The 27,211-nt window shown below is 38.1% G+C and overlaps 3 protein-coding genes across 12 annotated transcripts in view; all 3 read right to left on the bottom strand.

Moving 5' to 3' along the window:
* camk2d2 (calcium/calmodulin-dependent protein kinase (CaM kinase) II delta 2) overlaps positions 1–15,455 on the bottom strand; it is a 41,836-nt gene extending 26,381 nt beyond the window's left edge. For 6 of the 9 annotated variants that reach the window (XM_019359815.2, XM_019359817.2, XM_019359818.2 and 3 more), the window contains exons 1-2: positions 15,009–15,455; positions 11,846–11,940 (exon numbers count right to left, since the gene is read on the bottom strand). In XM_019359815.2, the coding sequence (XP_019215360.1) occupies positions 11,846–11,940; positions 15,009–15,070 (157 nt within the window). In that variant the 5' untranslated portion in view covers positions 15,071–15,455. Of the gene's footprint in view, positions 1–11,845; positions 11,941–14,292; positions 14,971–15,008 lie in introns of those variants that run through there. The other 3 variants (XM_019359816.2, XM_013275721.3, XM_025907756.1) reach the window with 2 other exon arrangements.
* Positions 15,456–18,245: 2,790 nt separating this feature from the next.
* On the bottom strand, positions 18,246–19,258 carry LOC109202588 (growth-regulated protein homolog gamma). The gene is made up of 4 exons (XM_019360354.2): positions 19,025–19,258; positions 18,823–18,945; positions 18,606–18,692; positions 18,246–18,469 (listed from the first exon to the last, which is right to left on the bottom strand). Exons 1-4 carry the CDS (start codon positions 19,099–19,101, stop codon positions 18,457–18,459), a joined length of 300 nt encoding a protein of 99 aa, XP_019215899.1. The 5' UTR covers positions 19,102–19,258; the 3' UTR covers positions 18,246–18,456.
* Positions 19,259–20,695: 1,437 nt separating this feature from the next.
* On the bottom strand, positions 20,696–21,789 carry il-8 (interleukin-8). Of its 2 annotated transcripts, none has more exons than XM_019359413.2 (4): positions 21,524–21,789; positions 21,273–21,390; positions 21,056–21,142; positions 20,696–20,919 (listed from the first exon to the last, which is right to left on the bottom strand). In XM_019359413.2, the coding sequence occupies exons 1-4, from the start codon at positions 21,588–21,590 to the stop codon at positions 20,907–20,909; spliced, it is 285 nt and encodes a 94-aa protein (XP_019214958.1). In that variant the 5' UTR covers positions 21,591–21,789; the 3' UTR covers positions 20,696–20,906.
* Between the last annotated feature and the right edge of the window lie 5,422 nt (positions 21,790–27,211).

Here is a 27,211-nt window from a genome sequence, read left to right as displayed (position 1 = left end):
ACTAGTGAGAGTAATTTTGCTTATGTGGTTAAAACTGAAGCGACTGTGCCAACAAATGTGAAGGTCCGGTCAGCTGTTTTCATTCAACCCTGTCTGGACCTTTTCTTGGCTTGATCTGGGCTGACTGTCTCAAAGTGTCCAAGTATAAGTGCTCCTCTGTCTGGCACAATAAAGACCATGATGATTCATAACTTCATTTAAAGTATACAAATCATATCTATTCTTTTTCGTTCTCTTTCACTTTTATTATTTTAACTGTCATAATTTGTCTTTAATTAGCTGTGGTGTGAGAAAAAAAACACAGCTACTCTGTTTGTAACGGCTGAAAAGTAGCCGTGTTCCTCTTCAATACCAAATGCACTTCGTTGTCTCATAAAACAATCCAACAATATATATGTTTTTCCATGACACAGTGCAATAGCCACATAAAATTTTAAATATCCCTTTGTTTAAGGTATTTACAACAGAAACCGTATCTTAAAAGTTTGTGGTGAGTATGTATTACTATAGGTATAGATTTAACCTCCCCGAATGTGGAGTGATGCAAGGAGACTAGTGTGCAGTCTTTCAGTCAGCTCCTTTTCAGTCTTCCGAAACCTGTTGTATTAGTCATTTCATAAATCATAATGTCTTAAATAATCAATTTTCTATCATTAGCATTCCAAGTATGCTGCTCAGATTAGGCCTCCTACACTTTGCACCATTTTAGAACAGATCACAAGTTACTTCTTTCAAAAGTACAAATGAATGTATAAATATGCTAATTTGTTACTAGAGAATTTACAGAAACACAGCTCTTCAACCTCCCAAAGAGTTATGAGTTCTTTCATTCCGAGTTGTTCTGTCTCTTCCATTACCTGTACACTTCAGTTGCTTGAGTTGTGTATTATTATCCCTTATGTTAAATGGACACAATTGCAAGTTGGAAAGTTGCAACCGTTAATGCAGTAGGTTGCTGGGGTAATTGCGATCAACAGCATAGCAAGTATCGTTTGACGAATTGTTTCCAAAGTGATTAGTAAAGATCCCACTGAACCTACAGTAAAGGCACAAAAACATTTGCAACAGCAAGCCCAATGTGACAAGTCACCTTCACCCAACTGAATATGGGGGACATTCTAAATAAACTAAAAAAGGAAAAAGGGCTAAAGCTAAAGTTATCTAAAACTCAGAGCCAGTAGTCTGGTTATGAGCAAAGAATCAAATCAGTTATGAGGAAAATAATTTAAAAAATGAGTAAAAAAGAAAAAGGCTAGATTTCATGTTATCTGGTGAATACAGAGAGGAGAGTTTTGTTCTTGCAAAATCTCTTTATTATAGTTTTGGTTAAAAAAAAAGAGCTGATACTTTGTCCAATGTAAATCAGTGTATCACATGATAAGTTCCAGCTGCAGACCCCAGTGAACCTCCACCTCTACCCCACTTTGTCTCTTTCCAGTGCTGCTTCTTTCTTTTTCAGTCTGGGTCTGAAGTGTCACATCTGCAACCGCACTGCAGCAGTACAGTCCTCTCTCTGTGAGTGTTTTTATAGTTTGATATCTTCTAAGTCTGACACAAGCAAATTTTGGGACAACATAATACGTTCCAGCATTTTTATTAAAAAAATAAAATCAACAAGAACAAAAAAAAAAACAAAGAACAAGGTAAAGAGGTAAGCTTTGAAACTAAAAAGCTAAATAGAGTTATCTTCACTGAAACAGAAGCAGGTTGAGAATATGGTGTGAATCTGTAAGTGAAATGAATCTGTGCTTAGTTTTGTTAGACTCTTCAGTTTTTTACATATTTGATATTTTTGTATGCATGATGACAACAACTATAATTTCAATTTCCAAATGATCTAAATGATGAACTATTAACTCTTGATATGTAACATTTCTGTTTTCTGTATAAAGTATGAGGTAATTTTACTTTTGCAGTCATTACATGTAGACCTGTAGTTAATGTCTTTACTACTGACTTCAGTAGTAAGTGGTGACTTAATTAACAGGGTAGTACTGACAGTCTTATTTAACATTTGGTTCATACACAGTTTTGGCCTACAAAGAATAGTTCCAGTATAGTGTGTCTGTCTAAGAGTGCAAACTGCAAATGAGAAAAAAAATAATGGAAGGCATCCATGACAATTTTTACATTATTTTTTACATTTCATCCTTCAAAATAAATTCTTGTTGGTATTTGTATGTCAAAAAAGATCAATATTGATATATGCAAACACATTTTCTGTTTAAATTAGGTATCATGCATCTTTGGGAAGCTAAAAGGTTACTTAAGCTGACTACAGTGGTCCTTCATCAAATGTGACTCAGACTCCAGTTTTGCATGGTGACCCTCCAACTTTATCAGTAGCTGATAGGCCAAGTATAAAAAGCAGCACACTGGCTGACCCGTTCTTTCCAAAGTATAGATTGCCAGTCATCAGGGGAGCTAATATCAAAATATTTTTGGAAGTGGGTTGAACAGAAAATGCCTCCTACACTAAAAAGAACCAACACTAGCTAACTCTAGCTTTCTACCAAAAAGAGTCATAAATAAGTAGCGATGCAGTTATTGATGATAATATGCCGATTTCATGCTGCTCACTTTATTTTATAATGGAAAAAACATCCTCAAGACTAATTTCTTATATTTACAATGATCATTACAGGAATCTGGGGACTTTATACATATGTCCTGCCTTACTGGCTAAAAATATTGCTGTTACTAGTATAAAATATGCAAATTTTATATACCAGTCAACAATAATTGGGAAAATTCACATAATCAATTAAGTAAAAATTCCAAATTTTGTTGGTTATAGCTCTTTGGATATTTTGAGTGTTGGCTGGAAAAATGAGCAGCTGAAACCGTCCTCTGGAAATGCCAATATATATTCAGTTAACCCTATTAAACAATCAATAGTTTAATCACTAATGACGACAAACGTTTTCCGAAGTCTTAACGCTGATACAGACACAAATGTTCAAACCACACACAAATGTACACACACAGACAGAGACACACCACAACGGGGTCCTGGAATTGCTCTGCTCCATTTAATTAACAGTTTTAATTAAAAAGATGTAGTGGGGTGAATGTAACATCCTCTGCTGCCAGCGGCTAAGTAGTCCTCTTCCATACTGTTCCCAGGGATCTAATGAAACCATCCAGGATGCTGACACACCGTCACCCTCTGTTAGTTTGCAATAGAGGAAGCATTATGAAACTGATAACTCTCTTGCTTTCTCTTCTGAAGAGAAACAAAAGGTGGCTGGTGTCAGAGATAAAACTGCCCCAAGAGTCTTGTAACGTACAGTAATGCCCGCCTTTATCTTATACACTGTAACACAGACATATACCACACACATTAGACTGATGTGTAAAAGTGGTTTAATCTGAGCTGCATTTTCTGAAAACACCTCAACTAGGAGACACTCTCAAAATACAAGTTATAATCACAGACAAAGACCACATTTTATTGCAGCAATCAAGCCCCACTGTGCTGCGCATTCTTTATTTTGATTACAGCTACAGTACTGCGGTACCAATTGTGTCCTGCAGCTCAGAAGAACTGGCAGCAACAAGGTACCAAAATACATAGTACTAAAGATTCAACTTGAGAATTTAATTTTTGCAGCAAGAACAGCAGTAATATAAAATGCCCTGTTATTTAAGAAACAGAAAAGCCCCAAATTAATACATTTTATAAAATAAAAACTAAACAGAAAAGCTGCAGTTCTCCATTTGTAACACACGTCATATGATCAAGCTTTGCAAGAAATATATTAGTAAATATAACTAAATGAATGGGTGAGCAGATGCATATGTGTAATCCGTGTGAACCATGAAAGCATAATAGGATAAGTCAACACTTAAAATTCTTTAATATAACTACCAGACCTAATTTATTCTGCATTTCTCTGCAATCCCCCCAATATACCCACAGATAACTTGACTGAACCACCAAGTTTTCCAGGTTTTATTAGCTAGGGAAAGCAATAGTTTTAATGTATAAGAGAAGCAATTTAATGGGGCTACTTTTTTCTGGGGGAAAAAACCCACTGGTATCTCTCTTTTTTTCTAGTTTTAATTTTGGAACAAAAGTGCAACAAGTATCTTGTGGGGAAAATGCATTACAAAGTAACTTGTAAGAGAACTCGAGTCTCTTGGGGAAAACCAAGCCAGCCATGCGTTGCAGACATGCCTGAAGCAGACTGGAGGCATCCTAGTCAGATGTCTGGACCGCTTGAACTGCTCTTTCGATGTGGAAGAGCAATTCCTCCACTATGAGACCCTCCGCTGACTAAATTCCTCACTCTATCTCTAAGAGTGAGCCCAGAGATGTCAAAATCATCACAGCGAAATGCAAATTGTGTCAGGGTGATAAGTATTTCTCGTCTGTGAAGTGCTCCACTTCAAACTGAAAAAGCACCTGCAAGTTAAGCATGGCTTAAAATAACAATGCAGGACCTATAGCTCAGACACAATCGTGGCTAGCTTTTATTGTGGCTAAAATGGCCACTTCAAAGGAAACTGCTGGTTAAGTGATGTAGTAGATGCTTCTGCTCAACTGTCTATGCAATGAGGCAGTGTGAGTACATTCAAGACAGATGTACAGTTTGCTGTGCCAAAAATAGGAAATGCATTTGCAACTTTTCAGCTGTGCTAATCCATCTATGAAGCGATGCACACTTTTACATGTTTTATTATGAATTTTGTCTTCTAAGATTGTCACAGACATAAATACATTTAAACAATCGAATCAATATTTAATTTGTCAATGTTGAAATTTTTTGGTACATGGCCGATCACTAAAAGGGCGACCGTGGCTCAGGGGTTGGGAAGCACACCCGTAACCGGAAGGTCGCCGGTTCGATCCCCGGCCTCTCTGTCCTGGTCGTTGTGTCCTTGGGCAAGACACTTTACCCTACCGCCTACTGGTGTTGGCCAGAGGGGCCAATGGCGCGATATGGCAGCCTCGCTTCTGTCAGTCTGCCCCAGGGCAGCTGTGGCTACAACCGTAGCTTGCCTCCACCAGTGTGTGAATGAATAATGGCATTGTAAAGCGCTTTGGGTGCCTTGAAAAGCGCTATATAAATCCAATCCATTATTATTAAAAGGTCATAGATATGTTCAGTGACACACAACAGCTCTTTGCAGGAAGTAGGACAGTAACAATATGAACCATACACAGTTTACCTGCAGAAGGAGTTCAGACTAAATATTTTAAGACTCTGAGAAAGTAAGAAAAAAATTAACATATAAAAGCACAGAGAAAAGGAGAGAGGTAGGGGATGCATTCAAATTTAATCTAATCTGTAACTAAACTTTGTTGCACATTGTACTGAAATTTTTTTAATCTTAAGTCAAAATTTTGTGATTTTAAAATTGTGAGAGCTGCATCACATTTAGTTATAATGAATGCATACATTGAATTTAATTTAATTTTAAGTTGGTTCACGTTTTACATCTGAAAATCTAAAGCGGACTCTGTGCTGATGACTGTTATAAGTCTAACGTCTTTTCAGAGTGGTAGAACACATTTGAATAATAAGGTTCATGATATGTGGTGGACAGCTCTGTAAGAAATTTGGCCTAATGCATCAAATTAATTTGATAACTTGATGCATTGTTATACAGGATAAAATATTTTCAAAACTAAGAGTTAAACTGGGCTCTACAAACATACATTTGCTGCCCAGTGCTTGGTCAATTTGCCAAACAGCAAAACATTCATGAAAACCAGAAAAAAAAAGGATATTTTCAATACTGGGTGCATGTCAGGGTGTGAGAGCACAAGCACCGTATATTTTTAGCCTTCAAGTACCCAGTGAGTCATGTGATCCCCTTCTTCTGACTGACCCCTCCTTCCTTTCCTTCTCTCCTGCATGCATATCTGTGTATCTAGTCCTCTCCCCTTTCTCTCTCCCTTTATCCCTACAGACCTATTGATTAATTTCTTTTTTATTATTATTATTATTTATGTCAAATGGTTCAGCTGAATCTTTATTGTCATCTCCTCACATATAGTACAATCTTTCATCAAACATATTTCAGATGAAAGACGATAGAAGAAGAAGATAAACCACCATCTCTAATTTGCTGGAAATGATTTCCAGATTCACAGCCCATCTCCTTATCACCATGCCATGCTCAAAACAATGCAATGAGCAAACTGGGGTATCAATCGGTGCTTCAAACTTTTCTAAAATTTCTATATCAACAAAGCCGTCTTCACCTGCTCCAGCTGACAGACATTGACTCAGCACTGGCGCTGAAATGTAAACATACAACCCCTGATTAGGCTTGAGTGCCAAATTCTGTATTTTTTTTTAAGATAGTGACCAATTGCATTGGCATTAATGAGTAGCAATTCTCACTAAATCAACTGGTGTCAAATTTCAGCACATCTGAGTTAGAGGAAGAAAGACAGCGAGACAGTGTGATGTCACTCCTACAACATCTGAAGTACAATAATGGTGGTGGCAGCAAGGAGACAAACGTAATCTCAGGGGTGGTTACACTTTTCAAAATGCGATGCAGGCAACACACTCTGCAACACATCTAATCTAAAAGCTGAAGTGTGCCATATTTGATAGCTTAGCTAAGACTTTGAAACTTTTTACGAGACAACTTCAGCGACAACTTCTTCAGGTAATTAAAGGTTTGATTACCTTTGATGTTTTAACTTAGCATTTTTATACTGGCTACAGTAACACTTTTTTTTTTAAATCGCCATGCTGTTCACGTTTAATTAACGCGTTATGTGAGATTGTATGTGCAAAAATATATTATGTAACCACAACCAATAATTGTATAACATTACTATTTAGTACAGTCGTTTACAAACAGTGTGACACAACAGACATTGTCAGTGACCAAGGCAGTGTGTAAATGGTTGTAGGCAGATAACAAAATGTATCATCTGAGAAGTATGGACTTATTTTGTAATATATAATTTATTGTTTTAAAACAAGAATACGATAATTGAGTATCATTGTAAGGTTTATATTGTTGCATTGTCATTTATGCTTAGAAATATGTGCTCATATATGCTTGGAGTTTTATAATCAATTGCATATTGATAGGATGTGTGATCCTTAGCAGTCTGCAAAGACTCTGTGTGGCTCCCAGAGCACTCTGAGATACACACACATCCTGGGGTCATGAGAGAGGTCCTACGTTCTCTTACTGTTTTATGGTATGGTAAACACATCTATGTCTGTTTTAGTATAAGTGCCTTTTGTTTAGATGAACTGCTGGACTTCCAGGCCAGCAGGTTTAGGGAAGTCGTTCAGGGGGTTACATCTTGACCCCCCACACACACACAGACAAGGTTACTCTTGGTTCACATGTATGCCTGTGTATGATGTCATATGTTAATGAACCTATGCATATGCATGTAACCACAATAAAAGGAGCGCTACAGGGAACCTGGCTGAGAGTCCGACGGAGGTCAAGTGGGTGGAACGACACTCGGCTCCAGTCGGGTCTCCCTCGTGCACGAGTAACACAAAGAACTTTGGTGACTTACGTCTTGCTTTTGCTGTTGTAGTACAATTGTCTCATTCCAGCGAGGGGTCTGTGCTAGACAGACCCATCAATCATAATATTTAATGTTTGCCATTTAACTATTAGCAGTTAACTGATAACACCATTAGCTGTCTGTTAAGTTATGATTAAGGCACTGGCTAATTGCTATGGTTAATAATAAATTAATAACATTAACATGGAGAAATGGGCAGCAAAGATCATCAATCCTGCCAGTATGTAGCCTTAGTACAGTCTCCACATTTTCTTTTGTCTAAAAAGTGTTATGTTAATCTGAAAGTACCAGATCGAAGGTGAGAAAAGTCTGCACCAAGTAGACAGAAACAATGGCAGTCTACCTTTCCAACTCTGATTGATCAGCAATGACAATCCTTTTTTTTTGCACTAACTAAAAGAATCTTAACATTTGTTTGTTTGTATTGTGCTAAACTATTTTTAAAGCCTCTTATTTTAATTTTTGTCATTTGAGTATTCCCTTGGATATCAGTATCCACAACCCAAGAATACATCTTTTAAAAATTAAAAGTACAAACCAAGACAACTAGGCAAGTTTTTAGGACAACTGAAACAGTCAATGAGACTAATGAGACTGACCATCGTCTCTATGTCACTCTGATTTTCTGTCTCTCTCCCTCTGCTTCTTTCCTTTTCTTCCATTCTGTTTCTCCACTCTTATTCACTGACTCATCTGCTGCTCTAAATCAAATGCTGCATAATCAGGACTGCAGATTTTAGGAATGTGACTGGTTCAATAGGCCCACCACATGTGTTCCTACTTAACCAGAAGCAGCAAACACACACTCAGTGCGTTGATCTGCCTGCATTCCAGACACCAATCCTATCCTAAACCCCTTTCAATTATATATAATCACACACACGCAAGCACTTGCATACACAAACACAGAGAACAGGAGAGAGGAGTAGGGGGAAGGTCATGATCGTGCCAGAGAGAAGGGAATCAGAGTTGCAATTCTAGGGCTTATCGCAGAAAGAGGGTAAGACCATATTTGACACGCCAGCATGCAGAGTATGTAAACCTCTATATGAACGCACATAAGAAAGAGCGAGGGCGAGTACTTATGCACTTGGAGACCCACATGCACAAGTGGTGAGATAATTCTTTGCAGTATTTTTGGAAAATCTGTCCACACAAGTGTCAAGACACTGATCCGTCTCCCAAGGTGTCTATTACAAACACTCAGCAACATGCAAAAGACTGTTAGGATGTGGAGGGGAAGATAGAGATGTGCTGCAATAGACTGATTGATTGACAGATAGAGCACATACTAACCTTCTTAGTTACTATTCAGTCAATACTGACACATTTAAATATTACATTTTGGGTAAAAATTAGATGAGCATTTTAATTTAAGACTTTAAGAACTGAGAAATAACTGAGTATAACACTAAACATTTAATGTGCACTGTGTAACATATAATATACATTTTACAAGCCTGTAAACAGCACCAGTAAATAAATTATGAAAAATGTAGCAACAACAATCCAGGAAACTGTTTATCTAATATTGAGCATATTATATCTGAGTGAGCACCTATGCCAAGTGGCTAACTTTTGGCATGTTTCAAATGGCAATATGTAGATCAACTTTTTATTATAATATTTCAAGAAAATCAGGTTGGTTGAGTCATTTGCTTAGAGTTGAGCTGCACATCACCAGGTGCTTGTGTTTTTTGCCTGAATTTGTGAAGTTTTTTGTTTTCACCTTCAACGGGGAACAGTTTGCTTGCAAAATCTTTGTGTGTTTTTGGAGCTTGTTTTTTTTTTTTGTTTGTTTGTTTTTTGGGTTGGTTGGTTTTTAGGTAGTATATCATCTTATGTAATGGTTCATAGTATATAGAATCACATGTTTGTAATGTGGTTGTGAATGAGGACCACAAATCTTCAAATAAATACTTTTTAATGAGCTCAGGAACACAGGCTTCAATCTAAAAAAAGTATATCAAATATATATTTATTTTTTAAATGACAGCTGTCTGCACTGTCTGACATGGTTAACTGTCAATAGCTACTGAGGGATTAAAATATTAATTAAAAATGCAAAACAGCTGGTTAAAGTTTATTCTGTCAACCCTGTGAGTTCACATAGATGTTATTCTGAAAGAGCTGCTGGATTCTTAACTTGTTAAACTTGTTTTATTAAACCAGAGACAATAGCTAATGTCCTCTCTCCATTATCAAGGCTTTCTGCAAAACAAGTTATGAAAAACTTTTTCACACTACACTATAGCTCCTTATCCCTTGCATGTTTGTAAAGGTGGTTATCCAGAGAAAACATATGTTATAATGACAAATAAAATAAATCATAGAAGATCAATTACTTGTTCTCATTCTGTAGGCGCAAGCAACCAGTAAAAGGTGCTGGGCCCTCAACTGACAATCTCAGGCCATTGTTAACAGAACAAGACCATGCCCTTCAAAACACTGGCCCTGTACAGATTTTAGTGGCATTGTAGTGAAGTGGGGTTAATCCTGCTTCCAGAGACAATAGCAAACTGTGGCCACAAGACGGCAGTAATGTAAAGGATGGATGCAAATGGGCATGAAGGAAGCTGTCTGAGATGGCAGAAAAACGATTGTTTTATTTTAGTATGTTTTAAATTATCTATGTCAAGGTCAAAGTGAAGTTTATTTGTATTGCACATTTAAAACAACCAGAGTTGACTGAAGGGCTTCACAGGCAGCAAAAAACCTCAAATAAATAAATAAACAAACATGTTCTTTTTAAGATTTCATTAGACAACTACTACTTCCCTTGTTTGCTTAGTAAGTGATATGGTGACACAGACAGAATGAAAGCTGCCACGGTGTCACTGGTCCACTGGTTTCTTTAGTCCGGTTTTGAAACCTTGTGATGAGTGTTTTCACCGTCACCATCTTAGTTTTAAAAAAAACCAGATGTAACAAGCAAGAACGGGACTTACTACATAAGTCATCAGCCAGTGACCAGAGTACAGATAATCCTGCATTTTGAAACTCAGTATGACCAAGATTTACAAAACTGTTTACAGAGGTTAAATCAGAAAACTGTTTACACAGGTTATAGGTTATGGGCAGACACCAAGATACATTTATCTTAAATTCGAGGCAGCCGCCAATGAGAGTGCAGGATACCACTGACTGACATATCACCTGGCAGTGAATACATTAGTGGGGCACCTAGGCAACCGTATCCTGGAAAGTCTGAAAGTAACTAGCTGTCAGTTCCAAAGCATGTCCGACAAGCAGTTTCTTCCAGTGTGGAGGAAGCTTACAGTGCTTTCATTTTGACTTAATTTTTCTAAGCCGGAAGCCATAGCCATATTTTATACATACTATGTCTATGACTGTAGTCTCCTTTGTGTGGAATTTGAGTTGCTTTTATCTTTCAAAAACCAATCAAAATTTTGTGCCTCTTCTGTCTGATTTGCCTAGGGGTGGCCCTAACAAAAAGACCACACATCTGCATCATCATAGTCAAAATATACACAAATATAACATGTGCACTCCAGTCAGTGTCATTTCAAGTAAATGCAAACTAAATTGTAGTTTAGAAAGACTGGTTCACATATACAGGAATCTGACATTTTGTGTAGTAGACAGCAGTCATTAGTTATCACAAACAAGCACGCTACAACAAAATCTACTGGCTGTAGAAATAGACTGTAAAAGCACAACACATCACTGGACAGTAATCACCAATAGACTCTAAACGGCTCCTGGGTCACATATGTGCTTGCGCATGCATACGTTTGTGAACATGTGTTTATGAGTGTGTATGTTGGCGTCCCAAGCCTGAGGCAACCAGGCCAGCAGCTACAATTACAGTGACGGATATGAAAGAACTGGGTCGGCTTCACAAGAGATCTGCCCCTGGGACAACAAGACCAGCCAGAGCCCTGAATCAATAAGGAACACACGCACACGGACGCACATACATACGCACAAGGTTGTATGGGACAAACATTTGCATAAAAACTAGAGGACAAATATGAAAGCCACAAAAGGAGGGAGAACTGCACACCACAAAAAGTGCAACAGAACAATTACAGCATGACAAATCACTTGACACGTATTCACAGTTTTTTCTACACACATAGAAAACGTAACTATCCAAAATGTAGATGAGTCTCTTCCTTTCTGTGTGACTGTCTGTCAGTCACTCACTGAGTTTAATCAGACGCACACAAACTTGTTCTCATTCAGAGCCCTAAAGCCTTTTTCAGAGTGAGCAATGCTCACAGCTCATAGCTCAGTAACACTCAGGGAATGTTTCAGCTTGTGTTGTTGTATGTGCTTGAAAATGTTTGTGGTTCCTACCTCTGGCAGATAGCTTTTTAGTGTTGATGATTTTGGCAGCATACTCCTGACCAGATGAGATCTTCACGCACCTCCTGACCACAGAGAAGGCGCCCCTAAAATGAAGATGCACACAAAAATACTTAGGGTTTTTATTCTTAACGGGTAAAAATAAGAGATATAATCCATACCAGTCAACATACAACAAAACAGGTTCAGAAAAATTGAGCTTAATGTTAAAAGACTAGCTTAAGTGAGCCTATGAATGTCAGCCAGATACACTGAAAATGTTCCCCATGTTTTGTTTTTTTAATTTATGAACCTACTTTATGAAAAATATATTTTACATTTACTGAAATATATCTGACCAAGATAATCTTGCTTTATTAAAAACTCAGCTGACATTATAGTTAAGTTAATTAAACAATAGTGAAATTTCAATATAAAAAAGCACTAGTTCGTAGTACTAAGTCTAGTTGCAGCAGCGATGCAGTTACTCACTCTCACACACCACACCTGCAGTACACGTTCTCTAAATCATCACACCCGTTAGCACCTGCAAACATGCATACTAGCCTTCTTTTGTTTCAGTCACGTGCTGCTCTGGAGTTTCAGGCACATGTATGAAGATCAAAAAACTAGGTCAGCTATATTTGAAGAAGGAGAGGAGCAGAGTGCTGCATCTCTCATCTCTAAATGCAGCCAAGGAGTGGTCCACCTGCCTCCGATCTGCTCAGCACTGCAGCCATGCCTGCGGCTTTGCTACTCAAGCTTTTTCTCTGTCTATCTATGTCTTTACTTAACAATAAAATGTTCTCCTTGGCACCAAACATCCTGTCTAATTCAGAGACATCAGTAAGCGACAGTAAGAAGTAAGTAAGTATTGCCAAGAAAGATGATGCTGAGAATAACCATTATCTCAAAAGAACTCTGGCCTTTCACTTAATTTACTTGTAATTGTACATCATGTGAGTTGATGAAATCTGTTTTACAAGAAAGAACTGACTCTTGTCTTTGGTGTGTTTAATGACTGGCTGTTGAGTATATAGTAATGTGTACCATAAACATGTTATCTAACAGCCTCTCGAGAGCGCAGCCTGCCACTAAAGCTTACCTCTAATTTAAAGGGATTTGTTGAAGGAAATGATCATAGCATAACATGTTACATAAGAATTTTAGTTGACTGTCCAGTATGGTTAAGTCGCGTGGCACTGTTGCACGCATATGTCAAGTGCATCTGTACAATCCTGCGGGACAAAATGTACAGTAGCTGCACAGTAAAACTGCCTGCATTTACTAAATTCAGAGAAGATAAAGGGCAATAGCAGAAATATGGTTCTAGGTTAAACACTGAACACTTTCCCATGATATTTTGGGTTCTTCAGAATATATAGTTTGAAATATAAATGTAATACGCTGTCGGTGTCTGGTATGGACCATCTGATTATGTAAGTAAAAATGCTTAACAAAGATGAAAATGGCCTTGGTGAAGAAATGCTGAGATAGGGGTTTCTATGTCACTGAAGTTCACAGAAGATAGTAAAGTGATATAAGTATATAACCGATATGATAAGATTTCCATCATCAATGACAGGACAGTGGTTTTGATTTAACATGTATTTTTGTTATTGAACTGAAATTTTTATATGTATCTTTCCAATGATGTCAATCACAAAGCTCTTTTTTGCAAATGACGTTGCCATTTTTTTATATTACTTTTTTTTAATTAACTGAAAATCGATGTAAATCCAATTCATCGGTGTAAAATAACAGACTGTTATACTTTATACACAGCTTAAAACTAACAGACATTAATGCAAACCTAAATCCTTTCTGTGATGGCTTACACAGCAAAAGATGCTTGAACAGGAAGGGGATAGACATCCATAAACCAAAATGCATATACCATTAAAAAAAACAAATATATGAAGCATATATTAATGTAGTCCAGAAGATAAACTGTGCAAAACATGCATGTGTGGTCCTTTAACAACCAAATCTGAGTGCATATGTTTTTGCCATATTCCCTTTACTAAGTTGTCTAATGGAATGCTATCATTATATTGTAAACAGACAGTAGAGAAATCTCTAATGCCTGTGTGGGTAAAATTGTGCTTAAAGTATCAGTGAGTTAAATGGTAATATGAAAGCAATATGGGTGCATTATTAATGCCAGATGGTGTAAGATGAATACTGCAGAGGATCATAAATGAAGGGAGCTGTGGCTTCGGTGGAGACTTGAAATCCAGGTTTCCTTTCGGTGATCAATTCTTCCAGTAAAAATACTCGGTGAGAGCTACTGGGAGGACATTCTTATACAGTTTTCTGCTGTCAGTAAAATTCAGTGCTGGTTGCCGTCATCTTCAAGTGTGTACACTGACTACTGGGTGCTGACCAGACTGCAGGTCAGTCAGCTGCATGACCACAAACATACACACATATATTTCAATATAAACCAAGGGAGCTACCTTAAAAACATATACATAGGTGTGCACAGGTATGCAGGTGCGGATCTATCTTTCTTTCACCTCTCTCTCTCTCTCTCTCTCGATGGTGAGGAATTCCCTGCCTGGGTCTAAGTGTGATCACGGTTCGGTTGCTTGGCTGTGGAGTGTGTCATCTCCATCTCGCCTACATGGTCTGCTGTCGCATTACTGAGTGTGTATTTCTGTCACGAGGAAAGAGGGGGAGGAGGAGGAGGAGGGCTTTGGAATGGGGGGGTCGAGGCAGAAAGGGAGGGGTGTTTTACCAAATCTCAGGCTTTCACCCAAAGCAATGCATCTTTCCCTGGTTTCGCTTTTCAAAGAAAAAAAAAAGGTCCTCGCCCTGCTGTGGCACCTCTAAGGTCGAGGCATCAAAGACTGCACAGGATAGAGGCAGATGACGACACGCTTCATACGCGTCTTCTTTCGTAAGCACAAAACGTAAGCAGGGCTTCAGATGTTGGATTAAAACAAATAGGATGCCATCGCACAGGCCTCCATGATATACATCAGAGCGTATTTACCCCTCTGCATCAGGCTTCATCGCCGCACTTATCAGCAGCGCGCACAAGCACACTCAAAAAAACAGCCTGAAATTCGCGTCCCTAAACCAAGGCGGCCTATTACATAACAAGCTGACATTTCAAAAGGGATGATGCCAGATGATTGAAACAAAAAGGAAGAAGAACGCGTTTCCTTACTTCCCCAGCTCCTCGAACAGCTGATATTCGTCAGTGAATCTCGTGCAGATCGTTAACGCCATCCTGAAGGAGGTGCCAAGGGCTGTGCGGAGACGCGGATAAGGTGCACTCACAAACTGTATATACCACACACAGTCAGCACCGCCCGGTTTTGTCCTGAACCTGCAAACCAAACGAAGGGACTCATGCAGAGCTAAAGCGCATCGACAAGAGCTTTAGTGGAATGATTTCTGCGGCAGAAACGCAGCCTGCTAGAGCGCACTCAATCTGTAGGCGTTATCGTCAGCCGGTCCTTTATTTTCTTCACATCCAGCGGCTTGTTACAGCTCGTGGACGCAGCATTTTGTGTGTATGTCGGTTATCTCCTGTGCGTCCTGTGCTGTAAGTGTTGTCTTTCTGCACGCATCGTACGCCGCACTACCGCACCTACCCCCGGCTGTGCGCTCAGTCCCGCCCCTTTGCCTGCATCCTCACGCAAGCCACTGGCAAACAAAAATAACAACATTAATAAATGTAACGTTGTAAATATTAACAGCATTTGGATGCACTAGTATTTTAGGCGCGTCTGCAAAACCTTTCTGAAAATAAAATGGGCCAAGTGAAATGTAAGGTCATACATAAGCTAGAAACTGGATCATCCCTTCTTCTGTTTTATTTACATACTTGATTTATTGATGATTAATTGTGAAGCATCAATGACAAAACAGTTTTGACAGTGCTGGCAGATTTTAGGAAAGTGAAGCTGATGGTTGGTTGGCATTTTATTTCTATTTACATCCCACACAAGTCCTGCTTAGGCATAGATGTGCCACAGAGCTGGAGGGTTCTGCACAGTATCACAGCTGATCCTAGGACTGCACTCTTCCATTCAGATATTGTAAGTGGAATTTGCTGAAGTCACTGTCCTAGTATGGGGGCAACAAGTAGCAAAAACAGTGCTGATAGATGCACATGCTGTGATTTAAGATAAGCAACAGCCTTCTAGTATCAAACGGACACAAACAAATCATACAACTAACCAGAAGGAAACTTGCTGTGTTTACTCTGCACAGGTGCTATTTATAGGGCTGCTAACATGCTGCTAGCTGTTAGCAGCCTTGGAGGTACATGGGGAAAGATGGCAGAGCTAATGCAATATAATGATTTATAATGAGGCAACTAGGCAAACAAATCCAGAAATTCACTGAATTTAGATCTTTGGCGTGTTTATCGAGAGGCTAATAAACACACCAAAAGGTCATGTTGATAAGGCAAAGAACCAAACAGGTGGAAGCTCCACCTTCAGTTTTTTGGGTACTCACATCTCCAACAACCTCACCTGGACCCAGAACACCAACGCCCTGGTAAAGAAAGCCCAGCACCATTTGCACTTCCTCTGTGCCTTGAGGAAGAATAACCTGGACCAGAAGCTGCTGCTGCCCAAAAAAACTCATTGGCTGCCCTCTGCCAGAAGCTGCTGTCTCAGGAAAACCAGGGCCATCACAGGTGACCCCGTGCATCCCACCCACCAGCTGTTTGACCTGTCGCCCTCTGGATGGCGCCTAAGGTCAATCAGGTCCCAAACCTTGCTATTTATATTTTTTTCTTTCCATGCACAGTTGGTGTGGAGCACTCACAATTTTGTTGTACATCAGTGAAAATGTTAAACCTTTATCTTTAATAGTTTTAAGATAATCATGTTCAAACATAGGCTGGGATTTCAGTGTTTGAAAAAGAGACCTGAAAGTGGGTTGATATCTTTAAAAAATCATGAAAAGTATTTGATATATGAAACTAAAACTTTACAGTAATCATTGCGTATGTTCACATTTTGATTCAACCATTCTTTCTCAATTATCCAATTCATATTCACTATCTTTCCCAAGGATATGCTCGCACACAGAATGGAGGAGCCAAGGATTGTACGATCTCCTAAGAGACGCCTATCCCAAAGCTGAAACTGGAAAAACTAATATAAGGATTGTTTTCGATGCTTCGAATGAAATTCTTTGCAGTCTCTTGTTGCCTGAAGCCTAGAACAGATGGGTATCTCCAGATGCTTTGTTTCCTCCCGTGAGATGCTCTGCTAGGCCTTTGCTGCAGCCACCTTTAGCTGCAGCTTCTTTGTTAGTCTCTCTGGCTTTGTATGTAATAACCAAAAGCATCCATTTTATTTGTATTCTGCCAGGTTTCAGGCCTTTTGGTGTCACTGAGGTGACCAGTACATTCCTTCTTTAAAAGAATGTATTGATTTGGCCACCCTTAACCCTTTTTCCTTTTTTTGTCAGGCTGTTATTCGCCCTTCACTTCCATCCACATCTGTTTTGCTCTTATTGAGAATTTTAGGGAAAAATACCACGTGTTAGTTCAACGCTTGGAATCAACTTCAGTTCTTTTATCTGCTTAATCTGCAAGGAAATAATGAGGAATTGGTTACGTGGCTATGGGAAATATGCACTTTGTTTGATTTAAAATTTAATTAAAAAATAAAATAAAATAAGAAATCAGGGCTGATTAGGAAGTGTTATGCAGGAAAGCAGAGATTAGAAACCAGGATGGGCTGGTGAAAAATGGGAACTTCTGGTTCAGTGAAATAATAACAACAGGAAGAAAGATCCAAGGACATGTGTTCAGTAGAAAGGCAAAGATAAAAGCAAGAATGTGGTTTGGCAAAAGTGAGCATGGCCTGAAAAGCAGATTATAACACATATTCCAGAGAAGTCAATTAACTTTTGAGGTAATTTTGCCTTGTGACCCCAACAAAAACAAATTGTCTCGGTGGAATTCCTTGTCACATTTCAGATGACAGATGGCCTCATGACATTCCCATCAATAATAGATTTTCCCTCTAAAATCACTGTTTTAGTACCAAAGAGGAAAAAGTAGTCATGGTCTGCCAAAAAGCCAATTACTTGATTATTATTTATCATGACCTAAGTGGGAATCAGTGGACTACTTAATGTAGGTCCACTGTAACTAGTTACAACAGTAAATAATTACTAACACACAATATGCATCAGTAATAAGAATCTATTAAAATATGTAATGTATGTCATATATGTTACTATATCATCGAATGGGTATTTTTCAATACAGAATGTTTACAATATCATACTGCTCATACTGTTGATATTGTCAGTTTGCAATATAATATGTAAGAAAGGGCGAACAAGCAATTTTAATTTGACATTTTATTTCATAAATACAGAAAAGAATTTAAGCACTTATAATCATAAATACATACACGCAGGGAATACATGGAGAATAGATATACTGAAGTAAAAAATGTGTTTGATACAAACAACCAAAATTCTGTCATTTTTAACCGGTTTTCAGGTGCGTGGTACATGCTAGTTGCATGTGATGACAGTCATCTCGTGAAAGGAACACGGTGATTTCAGTGATTTTCGTTGGTTAAAAAAAGGCTCATTCATGAAGCACATCTCTTGTGTAGATTCATTTCTTCAGTTTAGGATCTGCTGCTAGGACAAGAAACAGTAAAGAAGAATTAATTTGTGTGTCAAAAGTGGATTCCAACATTGTTTGATACTTTTTTAGTTTCTATTTCCTATTAAAAGAAAGGCTATTGTGTTGGTGTACTTTTAGGTAAAATCTTACCTGGACATGATCTTGTTGATCACTTTCTTCACCCAGGGGGCCTCAGGATTAAGGCAAACCTCTTCACCTGTCCTTTTCAGTGTGGCACTGCAACACAAATCAGTGGGGAAAAAAACAAAAGTTTAGATAGAGAACTCATGTTGAAGCCAACAAGTCACAGTGACAAAATCAAGCAACATTATCACTACTGAGATGGAAAGAAGACTCTGGCTCTTACATGATCTCTGTCTCCTCGCAGTGGGAGTTGGGAAGAATCAACTCCACCTTCTCGATGTGGCGGCCAATAGGTTTGCTTTCTGTCTGAATGCAGCGGCAGTGCAGCTCCACTCCCATGCCATGCTGAAAACATTTAATGCAACGAAAAAGGATAGCATGAATAAAATTGCTTGTTAATGCTAAATTAAGCCATTAAATGACAAAAAAACATATGTTCACAGGTGGCGAGCAGGGCCAAAAGCACCACGATGGAGCTGACAATGATTCTGTTGCTTATCATTTTGCCTTTTAGAAATTCTGTAAAAACTAATAATGAAAAATAACAATGTTCTTCTGAAAGTAGATGAAGCCTGAAGCGCTAAACTGCAACAGCTGTTTGTTTTTTCTTCTTGTCTGTTTGTCGTTCTTTCAGCTCCCGGTGTCCTCTCTTCTCTCAGTTCAGCTGCTCTGCTGTTTGACTCTAGCCCTGAAGAGGCTCAGCTTTTAAAGCCAACTGAAAGTGACTTGCAGATTGCGCAAGAGTGGACTTTCAGACCCCGAATAGGTAGATATCTTCAGCACTCAGGCTCACCCGGGCCTAGACTTCTCGTTGAGAAGGGGTGTCAATTGCATTCAGAGACCAGTTGATCAAATCCATAGTTCCTCTGTTAGGTTTTAGAGACTGATGCTTTGTTTCCTCCCGTGAGATGCTCTGCTAGGCCTTTGCTGCAGCCACCTTTAGCTGCAGCTTCTTTGTTAGTCTCTCTGGCTTTGTATGTAATAACCAAAAGCATCCATTTTATTTGTATTCTGCCAGGTTTCAGGCCTTTTGGTGTCACTGAGGTGACCAGTACATTCCTTCTTTAAAAGAATGTATTGATTTGGCCACCCTTAACCCTTTTTCCTTTTTTTGTCAGGCTGTTATTCGCCCTTCACTTCCATCCACATCTGTTTTGCTCTTATTGAGAATTTTAGGGAAAAATACCACGTGTTAGTTCAACGCTTGGAATCAACTTCAGTTCTTTTATCTGCTTAATCTGCAAGGAAATAATGAGGAATTGGTTATGTGGCTATGGGAAATATGCACTTTGATTGATTTAAAATTTAATTAAAAAATAAAATAAAATAAGAAATCAGGGCTGATTAGGAAGTGTTATGCAGGAAAGCAGAGATTAGAAACCAGGATGGGCTGGTGAAAAATGGGAACTTCTGGTTCAGTGAAATAATAACAACAGGAAGAAAGATCCAAGGACATGTGTTCAGTAGAAAGGCAAAGATAAAAGCAAGAATGTGGTTTGGCAAAAGTGAGCATGGCCTGAAAAGCAGATTATAACACATATTCCAGAGAAGTCAATTAACTTTTGAGGTAATTTTGCCTTGTGACCCCAACAAAAACAAATTGTCTCGGTGGAATTCCTTGTCACATTTCAGATGACAGATGGCCTCATGACATTCCCATCAATAATAGATTTTCCCTCTAAAATCACTGTTTTAGTACCAAAGAGGAAAAAGTAGTCATGGTCTGCCAAAAAGCCAATTACTTGATTATTATTTATCATGACCTAAGTGGGAATCAGTGGACTACTTAATGTAGGTCCACTGTAACTAGTTACAACAGTAAATAATTACTAACACACAATATGCATCAGTAATAAGAATCTATTAAAATATGTAATGTATGTCATATATGTTACTATATCATCGAATGGGTATTTTTCAATACAGAATATTTACAATATCATACTGCTCATACTGTTGATATTGTCAGTTTGCAATATAATATGTAAGAAAGGGCGAACAAGCAATTTTAATTTGACATTTTATTTCATAAATACAGAAAAGAATTTAAGCACTTATAATCATAAATACATAAATACATACACGCAGGGAATACATGGAGAATAGATATACTGAAGTAAAAAATGTGTTTGATACAAACAACCAAAATTCTGTCATTTTTAACCGGTTTTCAGGTGCGTGGTACATGCTAGTTGCATGTGATGACAGTCATCTCGTGAAAGGAACACGGTGATTTCAGTGATTTTCGTTGGTTAAAAAAAGGCTCATTCATGAAGCACATCTCTTGTGTAGATTCATTTCTTCAGTTTAGGATCTGCTGCTAGGACAAGAAACAGTAAAGAAGAATTAATTTGTGTGTCAAAAGTGGATTCCAACATTGTTTGATACTTTTTTAGTTTCTATTTCCTATTAAAAGAAAGGCTATTGTGTTGGTGTACTTTTAGGTAAAATCTTACCTGGACATGATCTTGTTGATCACTTTCTTCACCCAGGGGGCCTCAGGATTAAGGCAAACCTCTTCACCTGTCCTTTTCAGTGTGGCACTGCAACACAAATCAGTGGGGAAAAAAACAAAAGTTTAGATAGAGAACTCATGTTGAAGCCAACAAGTCACAGTGACAAAATCAAGCAACATTATCACTACTGAGATGGAAAGAAGACTCTGGCTCTTACATGATCTCTGTCTCCTCGCAGTGGGAGTTGGGAAGAATCAACTCCACCTTCTCGATGTGGCGGCCAATAGGTTTGCTTTCTGTCTTAATGCAGCGGCAGTGCAGCTCCACTCCCATGCCTGTAAGAAGAAAGCAGTTGCACATGGTCACAAAGTGCATGCTGAAAACATTTAATGCAATGACAAAGGATAGCATGAATAAAATTGCTTGTTAATGCTAAATTAAGCCATTAAATGACAAAAAAAAACATACCTTCACAGGTGGCGAACAGGGCCAAAAGCACCACGATGGAGCTGACAATGATTCTGTTGCTTATCATTTTGCCTTTTAGAAATTCTGTAAAAACTAACAATGAAAACTAACAATGTTCTTCCGAAAGTAGATGAAGCCTGAAGCGCTAAACTGCAACAGCTGTTTGGTTTTTCTTCTTGTCTGATTGTCTTTCTTTCAGCTCCCGGTCTCCTCTGTTCTCTCAGTTCAGCTGCTCTGCTGTTTGACTCTAGCCCTGAAGAGGCTCAGCTTTTAAAGCCAACTGAAAGTGACTCACTACTTGCAGATTGCGCAAGAGTGGACTTTCAGACCCCGTGTGGGAATTCACACTGAGGGCTCTTATACTAAAGTCTGATTTATCAAGACAGCAAGATTTGTCACATATATCACCTTTGTGGAAAAACACTGTGACTAAAACTCTGTGATAATCAACTGATGCCACAGGAATGCTTCTGATTTTTTTTTTTCATTAACCAACTACGTCTGCATTCCTGTATTGCACCAGCTCTTGCATGAAGCTTAAAGATTGACCAAGTGGTGACTGATTCACAGATGCAATATAATTTACACCTGAATGTAATTTTTTGAATGACTGGTTGATGAATGTTAGCATCAGTTTTTTGTCATCTGAGACTTTACCTTTGGAAAGTGGAATTTATTGAACCAAGAATCACCCCATGCACTTGAAGTTGGCATGTGTCTCACATACTCAGTCATCTGCTTATTAAGAAAGCATCCAAAGACTGATCTGAATGCAGTGCTATACCATCTGCAAAAGAAATAGGCAAAAATCTCATGGTCAGCCTTTATGTCTCATAGTTTGATTAATCATGAAAGTTACCAATTTTGCATTGTTTTCATAGAACACAAAGTGAGGAAATGAAAATGAAAATGAGGAAAATGCAAAAGTGGCTAAATTCATAAGTAAAATATAGTATCACAATCTCTCATCAAGGCTTATAAGAGATACAGTATTTTTTATTCTTAAAGAATTTTATTTCTTTTCCATATGAGATGTTAATTGCCTCCTCAGTAATTAACTGCCAACTTAATTTCACTCAGTTCTTAAGAAGAAAAGCTAACTAACTGCTGTATTTCAACAGTGGGAATACTGTGAACATGCTAATCTTGTACACATGGCATATATGCATTATAGTAAAAAAAAATATGCAAATATGCTAAACAGCCTTTCCCAGAACTGATGACACTGAACCTTTGGCTTTTATGCACCCTAGATTACATCTGTGTCCTTTATGAAGGCACGATCGTCAGTTTATTACTTATGCGATTGACATTTCCTGAAGCAACATTGGGTGAGCTGCCAAAATTTGTTATTGGACTTAAGTCTGACGCAATCTGATCTAGCTCAAACATGTCTGCTGACGTGACGTCGATTCAGTCATTCTCACAAAGCAGAAGGAAGTCTGAGCAAGAGAAAAGGACTTCTTTCTTTTGTTTTTTTAAAACTGTTGCTTCACTTAACCAATTAATGCTAACTCAACATTTTTTTTCTTTCAGAGGGCAAAAGTCTGCCATTTAAAGGCACAGATATTTCCATTGTAGTTGTAATTAATTTTGTTTCTCTTTTGTTTTGGGGGGGTTTTGTAACTGAAAATAGATTTTTGGAAAAATTGGATGCAATGACCAAAGGTCTATAAACCTGTTAACCGACGGTCCTTTTGTGGTCACACCCACCTTCGCTATATAGAAAGGGAAAGCAGTTATGGTTAAACACAGAGCATGTGATGAACATCATTGGAAAGTTTTTAAGTTAACCACTACGATGCTGAAAATAAAATTAACATATGTAGTGAGACATGTGAAGAAAGGATGATGGGCAGCATGTGACCACCAGCAAATGTTAGAAATCAAATGACAGTTTACATCATCTGGCTCCATGAAATTCCCCAAAAGAACTATTTATACATATATGAGTGACCAAATACTGTCTCTGGTTTTATGAATAAAGTTAAAATAAAGTTTGAGTTCTGTGCATTTATAGTATTTCATATTTCCTGCACACAACAAAGAAAACAAAGAAAAAAAATATTTTTACTGTTATATGCAAGATTTCATTTTGCAAAGCAAAATCTATTTTAAGGAGCGTGCTTTCATATCTTAGTGAGGACATCTTATTGACATAATGCTTTCAATAGCCGCTTACGGTAACCCTAACCATTAAAAATGAATGCCTAATCCTAACACTCAGCCTAAACCTAACCATAACCTAAATGGAACTCTGACACTAAAACCACATTTTGAGCCTCAAAAATGCCTTCAAACTATTGGGGATGGGCATTTTGTCACCATAAGTGATTGTAGGTCCACACAAGTATAGTAGCATGCCAATTTTCTGCCCTCACAAAGATCTTTAAACATGTACATACACACACACACACACACACATACAAAATACAGGAACTAGACTGTTAATTAAGAGGAAGTATTACAAAATTTTCCTGACAGCATGTTTCACAAAACAAAACTTCCAAAACCTCATGTTGCCCCAGCTTGAACCTAAAGCTAGAGGTTGGAGCAAAGAAATTCCCCTAAATGGAATAAATGAAATCAGACCATTTTAGGTGGATAATGAAAATGATGAATTATTTTTAACACCTTCTAGTTTGGAATTATCGTTAAAAGATGACTCACACTGTCAACTCACAATGGTCAAGTTTGAAATGAAGAAACAAATATTGGATGGAACTGTCATGCCATTTAGTGTAGGTATCTAAGAGGTGAGAATAAACTCTACTAACTTTTAAGCAAGCATTCAAGTTTTTGCATCCTTGTGAATCATCTCACTATCTACTAGAATTACAGTACTTGCTGCCATACTGGTACATGCTGGTAGCAGGCACATTTATTGAGATTTGACAACAACTGGGGTGGGATGAACTGCCATTAAGAATGCCATATATGGTCATGTTTCCTCAGAATTAATAGTAGCAACTTCTGTAAACCTTTAACTTTATGTAGTTCACTGATTTCCCCACCAATTGTGTGTTTTCATTTACAGATTACCACATTCCAAGTGAAGTATATAATAAAAAAAAAAGTTATTTTCAAAGATTAAAACCACTCCAATCACCTCCACATACACCAAATGTATATTGCCAAAACTATTCACTCATCTGCCTTCACACACGTATGAACTTGAGAGACATCCCATTTTTAATCCATAGGGTTCAACATGATCTCAGTCAGATTCAACTCTTCTGGGAAGGCTTTCCACAAGGTTTAATTTATTTGTGTTTATGAGAATTTTTGACCATCGTTCTACAAGTGCATTTGTGAGGTCAGACAATGAAGTTGGAGGAGAAGCCCTGGCTCCCACTCTTTAATTCATCCCAAAGGTGTTCAGTCACGTTGAGGTAAGGACTCTGTGCAGGCAAGTCAACTTCTTTTACACCGAACTCTCTCATCCATGTCTTTATGGACCTTGCTTTTTGCACTAGGGCGCAGTCATGTTCGAACAGGAAGGAAACATCCTCAAACTGTTCCCACAAAGTCAGGAACACGAAATTGTCCAAAATCTCTTGGTATGCTAAAGGATTAAGAGTTCATTTCACTGGAACTAAGGTCCTGAGCCCAGCTCTTCATTTCATTAAAGATGTCTGTGCAATGTTCTTGAGTTAATCTGAAGACCACATGAAGTTTGGAGGTCTGTACTATGCATCTCAGCATCCACTGACCCTGCTCTGTGACTTTAGTTGGTTTGGGGCATATCTCAGTGTGCTGTTAAAGTGTGCTGAGAGTGTCACCAAAAAATAAGGAAATTGGTTAAGTGGAGGACAAAACATGGCAGGTCTAAAAAGCTACACATATCTACTGCAGATAAACAGTAACTGAAAGCCATGCCCTAAGGAAATAGGGAAAGAAATCAAGAAAAAAAGACAAAGAGAATGAAAGAAATATCTGTCCCTTCTATTCCCTGAGGTCTCATCAGAAATTGATTCAGTGGAAGTGTGGCAGCTAAAAAGCCATTCTTAAGGAGCCGGGAAGAAAAGGCTAATTTGCTGTGCCAAAATAAACAAGTGCTGGACTCAAACTCAGTGGCAACAGGTCTTATAAAGTGAGTGTCAACAGCCACTGCTAAAACTTGGTGAAAGATTTGTCATGGTTTGGGAATCTTGTCAAAATTAATTTAATTATGAATGCAAAAAAGTAACATCAGATTATGAACCATCATTCAATATCATCTGGAACTCATCTGATTTCTATATGTCAGTGATCACTAGCACTGTCAAAACATTACTGATGCACAAAAGGCACTGAATAGAAAACACACAATGGAACATTATCTGTCATGGGTTGAAGAGCCAGACTTCAACAATATTTAAGCAGTGTGGGATTACCTTGACAGAGGATTTTAACGAATTCAACTAACATCCAAAGAAGAGCTTTGAATGTCCTTCAAGAAGCCTGTAGAGTCATTTCACTAACGAAAAGAAATAACAAGGAAGCTTTCTGTTCTTTTTCCAGGGTGGACTGATTGTGCATTATTCAGGATCAAACATATACATACACTCACTTAAATATTTTAATAAGTGGCGCTGAAAGTGCAACAGTGTCTTTTAAATTGACAAGGCCAATGCCTATTAACTTGTGATTAGTGATTATGATTAAATGCGACTTGTGGTTTCTGTTTGCCAGCATTAAAAATGGATTTGTTTGAAGGACTCATTTGGTTGACCAACACTTACAACATTGGGAAAGTAAAAAGAACTGAATAAAAAATCGGAAAAGAATAATTGTAGATCTACATAAGTTGGGAAGGTCTCTTGGAGCTAACAACTGCAGATCTCTCAATCATCAGTTCGAACAGTAGTGCATAAGTACAAGTTATACTGATGTGTCATCACTTTGTCAAGGTCTGGAAGAATACAAGACGAAATTAGTTGGGATGTTCAGAAACACCCCAGGAACCACCAAGGCTTAAAGCTACCGTGAACTAGAAACTAGAAACCACCACTGGTGGTAGCCTCATGCTCTGGGGCGGTTTTGCTGTCAGTGGTACTATTAGTGGCACCGGTACAAGAAACTAGTTGAAGTAATAAAGGAGAAAGACTACCTCCAGATTCTTCACCTCAAATCAAAAGCTAGATGGTTAAAACTTGGACACAAAAGCACCTGGTTAAGGTACAACTTGGAAAATTTAACCAAATATTAGTGGGGGTGTATGTATATATTTGAGCCTGTGTGGATTAGAGAAAATCAAAAAAAAAAAAAAATCTAAAATCCTATACACCCAATTCTGGATTTTTAAAGTAATTAAAGATATATGGTGTCCAAAGCAGTCCACCCTGAAAAAATAACAGTTCAAAGAAATCATTAAAACCCCCAAATTACCATGAAATTCATACCCATGTATCAATCATGAATGCACTAAAACGTCTGACCACAACTGTAAAGACTGTAAACTATACTGTGCCAGAAGGGTATTGAAAAAAAGTTCAGATGATAAGAATTAAAAACTTGAACTGGGAAAACAAGGACTGAATCATTTCCTTGCTGTTGCCCCATTGTTCATTGTATGCTTTCTGCAAGCTGATGGGATGAAGTATTACAATATAACTTGCCTCCATTGAGACTCCATTGTAAACATCCCACGGGGAGTCTGGAAAATGTCAGGATGTTTAACAAATAAAGAATTGTACAACCACTCAC

The sequence above is a fragment of the Oreochromis niloticus genome, linkage group LG6 (assembly GCF_001858045.2).
Source record: "Oreochromis niloticus isolate F11D_XX linkage group LG6, O_niloticus_UMD_NMBU, whole genome shotgun sequence".
In the NCBI taxonomy this organism is placed as follows: domain Eukaryota; kingdom Metazoa; phylum Chordata; class Actinopteri; order Cichliformes; family Cichlidae; genus Oreochromis; species Oreochromis niloticus.
Note: the sequence above shows the minus strand (reverse complement) of the source record. Positions and strands in the feature narration are given on the sequence as shown.